At 43.1% G+C, this 7,500-nt stretch overlaps 1 protein-coding gene across 1 annotated transcript in view; it reads right to left on the reverse strand.

Annotated features, from left to right (window-relative positions):
- Positions 1-406: 406 nt before the first annotated feature.
- Positions 407-7,500, reverse strand: part of LOC139724788 (uncharacterized) — an 18,115-nt gene continuing 11,021 nt past the window's right edge. The window contains exons 9-13 of the mRNA XM_071635904.1: positions 5,451-6,533; positions 3,441-4,264; positions 1,993-2,290; positions 1,491-1,672; positions 407-1,163 (exon numbers count right to left, since the gene is read on the reverse strand). Coding sequence (XP_071492005.1) covers positions 407-1,163; positions 1,491-1,672; positions 1,993-2,290; positions 3,441-4,264; positions 5,451-6,533 — 3,144 coding nt within the window. The remainder of the gene's footprint in view (positions 1,164-1,490; positions 1,673-1,992; positions 2,291-3,440; positions 4,265-5,450; positions 6,534-7,500) is intronic.

A 7,500-nucleotide genomic window follows, 5' to 3' on the forward strand; every position in this document is an offset into this window, starting at 1 on the left:
TCTTTCAGTGTATATAAACCCAGTGCTGAATAGGTAGAATATATGTAAGTTGTCAGCACTCCTGTGATATTACATATTGACTTATTACAGATAACTTTATATGGATAACTTGGTGAACCAGCATTTGGGTATGGAAGGATGCTTTTGGAATGCCCAAGGCACTATACACCATATTCACATGTGCAGCATTTTGACACAAAATATGAAGCACACAGTGAATCACATCTCTCATTGTTGGGACAAACATCACTGGATTTCGATCATGACTTAATATTGAGATTGAGCACAACTTTCTTTGCCACCATTCATTAGTGCAAAGCATTTTCCCCCCATTTTTGGAACAATCTGAAATTTGCAAGCGGAATGAAAAATATTTCTTGCTTTTTGTCCGAAAAGGGCACCAACCCTAGAGAAGCTTGGGTAATTGTTTCAGCTTACTGATGTCCAGAATGTTGCCAACATTCTTGCTCTCACCTTTACTCCTCGGTCCATCCCTGTTTACATTATGCACATTGTCCACAAACTGCCCGTTTTTGTTCACTGTGTTTGGAGGACCCATTTTAGCTTCCATATGAACTGGTCTAACTGTTCTACCTTCATCACCATCATCACTATGAGAATCCTCTTGCCTATCACCACTAAAGGGGAGTCTTGTCGGTTTCAGTTTTGGCTTCTTGACATTGAGATCACCCTTTCCAAACAGCTTAGTGGAAGTTCTGCCTGCATAAGGAGGCTTAAAGAATCTAATCGGGGACTGCCTGGGTGAGCTTATCATTCTGTCAGGAGAAATGATGTGGGATGGAATTCCAGAGCCATCGGATAAGAGGCCATATTTCTCCATGTACTTGCGGCTTGCGAGTGAGAAGTTGACACCAAACCTGGACCCTACCCCACTCTCCTCATGACTTGCTCCTGGTTCTTCCTTGATGCCTGTCAGGACAGAGCGGAGGAGGGGATTGACGCTGCCCGCTTCACCTCCTCTCTTGCCCGGAGTTCGGTCTCCATAGAAACCAGATGACAGCCTTGCCAGGTCTCCGTCGCTCAGGTACTTCATGGCAATGGCATTCGCTTCCATACTAGTGTCAGATGGGTCGAAGGCGAAGTCAGTCAGGGAGATGTAATTAATGTGTGGATGCAGATCCGGACTTGTGTTGTGCATAGACCTTGAGGTGAAGAAGAGTCAACATGATAAAGGTCATTTAATATGAGGTTAGATCATCATTATCTAATGTACTAGTAGTTTGACCCCTCATCAAAGCATCAAAAAAGAAAACACTTGCAATGAAAATGAAGTTGATACATAACATCAGTGTGCTACACTAACATGAAACCTACTGCCAATAAGGCTGAAAAAAACCACACAACTAAAGCATTCCCCACAAACAGAAAACCCCAGGAACTCATGATAACTGTTGCATAACTGTAACACAGAACAAACACACCAAAAGGCTTCCCCAAAAAATATGAAACTATAAGTACCATAAACTAACCTGTAAAGATCTTGTTTACCCATGGCAAAGTCCCCTCCATCGACATCGATGCCCAAGTTTTTCAGCTCTGCCAATGTAGCTAGGGAGAGATCTGGCAGAGTGTGAGGGATGTCAGGTGTTTGGTCTGCTTCTGATGAAGGACTGTCGAGAGAAGATGGCTGAAGTAGCTGCTGTACTTGACCCTGTGTGAACAGAAGTGGCAAACCAGCTTGAGTTCGAGAGTATCATCAACAGCATCATCAGATATAGCATAAGTTTGTAGTGACAAATGTGGTACTGTGAGACACAAGAGGAAAAGATCTGACAGAATCATAATGGCAAAATGCAGGCTACTTGTGTATTGCAAATTTATGTTTCTTATCTTTTGTACAATGCAAGACAGATCACTTTGAAGTCTTTTATTCAACTGAAAATAAAAATTTCTCTATGATCCTTTCTAGAATATCTTAGATGACCTGCACAATCTCCTGTCGAGGGCTATGACGACTAGTACCCCACTCACCAAGAGGTTGTCATAAAATTTCCTCTCATCGCGATAGAGCAAGCTAGGACTGGCAGCGTCGCCCCTGATGTCTCCTTCATCCATCCTCTTTGCTTCGTCTTTCTCTCTCCCTTCCTCTCCCACCTTCTCTTCCTCATCAGAGCTACTAGAATTCTGACTCGACATCTCCGATGCGTGGTGGGGTGGGGCATAGGCACTGGCACTTTCTCCAAGGGTTACGCTGCTGATATCTGCTCCAAAGATACTGCTTGAGTCATTGTGGTTTCTCTCTGGTGTTTCATGCTGGGTATAGGCCTCACTGCAGAATGATTCACAGACAATGATTCAATGATCATACTGATGACAGAAAGTATGAAATTTCACTTTTAAACAATTGCATGACAGTCAGTTCTGTAAAATGCTAGATAAGGTTTAATGCCATGGAATATCTATTAGCTCGAATCAGGTCCTTTACACAGGCACAAAACTCTGCTCTAGGATCTACTCGATCAAAAAAACTTCTGTATGCAAAATGCAGTCACAAATTGGACACTACTGAAAAAAAAAAATGTGCGCTTTTTTGCAAAGGCAGGTGAAAAATAAAATCATAGGTAATAATTATGACAAAAAACAGTAAACTATGGTACATGTTCCCCTTTTTCAACATCTTTGTTCATTAGATGTTTCTAAATTGATATCCTTTGGATCTTTTATGTGAACTCTTTCTATCTAGCATTACTGATGAAATTACTGTACAATTTAGGCAGTCCTCTCAAAATGAAAATTGAAGTTTGACATTGTAAGATTTACAGTCTCAGATCTGTAAGATTTGTTACTGCTGGAGTTCTCTAAAAATTTACATCTATCAGGGATAACATGAAATCTCTGCCTCATGGCCTAAGGCACTGAACTATCAATGCTCTGTGTACATTAAACATACAAGCATGATGTGCTATACGTTTGATTGTGAAATCAACCAAGCCTTTGGTTTATACATGTGAGAAAAATAATGTTGTACCACATTAACAGCTACACGTTCCATATATACAGATATGCCTATTGTATACACATTATCCCTTGAGTGTAATAGTGCTCATCGCCGTCTGAGAATCAGAAGGCCATTATCACAATTTGGGCGGTGTTGAGTTATTGGTATCACGTTTTAGAGCTGGATCTCTTTTACACTATGGTGTTAATTTTAAATCATTTTCATTTTTAGTAAAATGTTACAAATTAAAATCCACAAGGGCACTTTTCTACTTGGTATTTGGAACAATGCTTATAAATCTACCCACTTTTGATTAATTGAATGATTTATTTCGTGAAAATGAATTGCTTCATTTTTATTCACGCTCAAATCTTAGAACGTGATAGCCCTGGTTCTCAGCGGATGATATTCTCCTTAGTTATCTGGCCATAAACTTACTACAAATGTATCAAATTGTCAGCCAGTAAACAAGCAGCCATACCTTGACTGTGATGACTTCCCAGGAGAGCCTGATGGATAGCTTGTCATGTCTACCCCATCAATACTCTGGGTCTCCTCTCTAGTACAATGCAGCACAGCACTCAGGCTTCTCGCCTCCCTGCTGTAATCACAGTGGCAGCAATCCCCACTGTCCGAACCTTGGGCAGCTGTTGCAACAGGGGTTGATGTGGCGGGATCGGGCGTGCTGATCAGGTGCTGGGATGAGGCATGAGCACTGCCTTCAATATGAGAGTTATGTGTCTGTGTTGATGGAGTAGCAGGAGGCTTTGTCGTGACTGGATTGCTGCGGTGTTCTGGCACCTGCCAAAATAAACTCTGACCTGTGTTGACAGCCATGCTACACATGACCGGAGAGGATACAGCCTGTGTTGCCACCACTGGACTGGGTACTGGGCAACTGGCATTGTGAAGTGTAACCTTTGAACCCTGGTGTGTAGTGACAGGTACTTTCACAGAGTGAGAGCTTGGTACTGAGACTCCTTGATAGGTGAGTGTGGTGTGGCAGTCTTGAGGTGTTGCACCGTGGTGATTACTCCAACAAGTGGGCGGAGCTTGAATCGGCATGCCAGATGCAGACACAGCTCCAGACATGGAGGAGCTCTGGATCATATCATCATTTCCCAGCATGGGTGAGACGTGCTGTCCATCAAGCCCTGGATATGGGGATGGACCGGCCTGCGGTGGACCAGCCAGTGGTGGACCAGCCTGGCCAGCCTGTGGTGTTGCTGGGGCTGTCATCAATCCAGAGGGTAGTGAGGTCATTCGTTGCTCTCCATGACCATGGACTTCAAGCAGCAACTTGATCTAGGAAGTGTGGAAAAAAAGCACATGAATGCCGAGGACTACATTCCTAGACACTAATGTAGCATGTACATAAGCTTAATGAAATGCATGTGCATTCCTTAAACCTCATCGTTAAGTGCAGCCTATTGAGCATTACACACAGATACCATTGTCTACTGCACATCACAATCCTTATCAATGTAGCACTGTCTATGTTCGTCAAGAACATGGACCTTTCTCAAAAGTAATTCTACTAATGTGCACTTTAAAAGAGCACTCAGAAATTCAGACACTCAGACATTAGCCATACTTGATTGCGGAACAAAGGGTTGCTACTGAAACCTGCTCCGTAATGAGAAACGTATTTGACGTACAATCAACCTTGAAGTCCTATGTTCCTCTTCTATATATAATGGGCATGCAAACCCTATAAAAAACTCGTATTTTGGCAAAACGTTCAAATAAAAGTGCTGCACAAAGATATAATCCTGATCTACCCAAAACTTCTGTAACATTTGATCTTCTAAACATCGCAGCACAAACTGTTCCGCGATAACATTTATTATAAAATGGGTTCAAGAATGTAGACCATTGGAAGCGCTGAAATGAGTCACGTGTGCGTGCAATAATTTCTCACTAACATGAACGGCCTGACGTCACAATGTTTACACTAGCAGTGCGCACTCAATCAGTTGTTACAAGTGCGTCGCGTGCTACTATACGCGCTGTCAATCCTGTAAACAACTTCTAGTTCGGGCTGCCGGCCGGCCTTTCTTGTGCATAACATGTGGCGTACGTATACTCTTATACGTACAGTACTTATATGTGCGGGATTTCCGAGTGCGACGTGCGTAAATGTTTGGGACGAGCGAGTGCTACATGTAGCTGACTGGTATTGACCCACAAAGGTACGTGAAAAATGCTGTTAGTTTTCGACCCATTTTATAAAACAAATGATGCACAGGATTATTTCGTGGCGTTAGTGGAGATGCAGCTCACTCTCGGGTATTTACAATGTAGTGCAACATGCACTCGGCTTTGCCTCGTGCATGTTTCACAATTGTAAATACCCTCGAGTGCGCTACATCTCCACTAACGCACTCTATCCTGTGCATCATTTGTATACAAGCACAGAGTACAGCGGTAATGGAGTAATGAGACAAAAGTTGCCTCTCAGATTCTCATCTGTGCTTCTCTTTACACTTACCTGATCCTGAAGCTGTTGAATCAGTTCTTCTTGCCTCTGCAGCTGACGAAGGGTTCTGGTATCAACTTCCTGGTCGTCAGGAACCAATCCATCAGGCTCCCTCCCTGGTACCAGAGTTTGGACGGGTGTACCTCTCTCACTAGAAGGCTGCATACTGAACTGATTGGATGCAGTGGCATTTCTGTGAATACGAGTGGCTGGGTTGGCATCTGAAGGAGATTGGCGTGTCCCAGCGTTCTGTCTACTGAACCGATGTGAGTTGTTATGGCCATTATCTGAGTGTGTATGGATGGGAGCACTGGAATTTACAGGGTGTTCTTGGTTTACATTGTCACTGCCACCAGGTACAAGCAAAAAATCACTTTCTGCAGAATGAACTTTCTGTCTGTGTTTCTTACTGAGAGCTGGTGCATGAAATTCTGTAGGATTCTTCTCTGAAATCTGGATGTCAGTCACTTCCAAGTTGGGGCTCTTCTCTGGCTGGTAACCCGGTGCAATGGGCACTCCCTGAGGATGCCTATGATGTCTGCTTCCTACATTCCTGCTACCACTGCTGCTGGAATGGTGTTGCTGCCTCTTTTGGCTCTGGGATGATCTATGTGATGCAGATCCAGGGAAGCTCATGTTCTGATAATGATGCATTTTGGCATTTTTTGACCGCTGGAGACCTGTGTTTTCACTGGTATTTTGCCTCGCGCCACTGGGATGAGAAGCATGCATGTAGACTGAATGACCACTCTGCCTGGAGCTGTCCATTTCTTGACCGTTCAGTGTTCTGAGTGGTCCTGGCCTGAACCGTGAGTCATTTTGAACAATTCTTTTCCCTCTCGGCAACCTTGACTGGGTCTCAACCTGTGTTCCTGCACCAGTTGAAGTTCCTGGGAGCCTCTGGCGACGATGTGACTTTCCCTGTTTCTGGCTTTGTCCTTGAGCATAAAGCTGGGCCTTGTGGGGTCTTGGCTGATGTGGCAATGTGGAATCGGGAGGTTTCTGAATGTGGCCCCCCTGGGAGAAGTCCACTGGGTCAGAGAAACTGTCAGAAAAGAATGACAGCTCTGGAACAGACGGCAGGACAGATGGACTCTGAAACAAACAAATAAACAAGGGTATATAGTGGATGGTGGTGTTGATTGAATGACAGTAACAAGAAGTATATTCTGTGAAGTTTACTATGTAACTGACTTACTCATTTCATACTTGTTTATCTATTGTAATACAGGTTGACTACTCTTAAAGTTAACTATTTTTGTTGCTTTTACTAAGTTTACCTTAAGTTTTCTTTCATTCTATTTGTATTATCAATAGTACAGTACTCGCTGCATAATTGGGATAGGCCGGGAGTAGCAAAAACAGCCCCTTGAAGCGCAGTGCCTGATTTCGCGGTGAGCATGCACGCAGCACTGACAAAGGTATTGATAATACATACGACACACATGCTCATACATGTTGGTACATTGTAGGCTCTATGCAGTACCCCACTGACATATGCTCCTCCCCTAATGATCTCGCATTACCATACAGTAATTGCAACCATTTTGTCTGAGCACAAAAGACAAACATTAAAAAGTTAACACTTTCTTTCATAAACTTTTTACTTTTGTTCTCGCATACCTTACCAATGTATTTCTTTCTCTGTGATCATTCATAGCTTGGGCATGTACGATGTTCCGTATCTATATATATTCATGGGCAATGATTACCCAGAATCAATGTGGATACATCAGGAGAAGGTTCGTTCAATCACCATGCCTTATATGTACCAGGTAACTAGCAAAAGCTCAGCCCTTTTAGATCATGAACAGTTACCATCAAATTAATGTTAAAGAGAAGAACACGTAATTCATGATGAAATCTAGTCTGTTTTTCATTTTCCTGACTTGTGTTTGATCGTAGCTTCCACGACATGTTACCGGGCTCTGGCTGACTAGCACATGTTTGTATTATTAACTGTGTACATGTGTTGTCAATGTTCGATCAAATGTTAATAGAGCTAGCTCGCAACATGCACACAGTGAAGCTTCACAAGGCATTAAGTAGCGTAAGTTAGTGG

This window comes from Diadema antillarum, unplaced genomic scaffold, assembly GCF_040938485.1.
Source record: "Diadema antillarum isolate AM-2024a unplaced genomic scaffold, OU_Dant_1.0 scf00000230, whole genome shotgun sequence".
Taxonomy (NCBI): Eukaryota; Metazoa; Echinodermata; class Echinoidea; order Diadematoida; family Diadematidae; genus Diadema; species Diadema antillarum.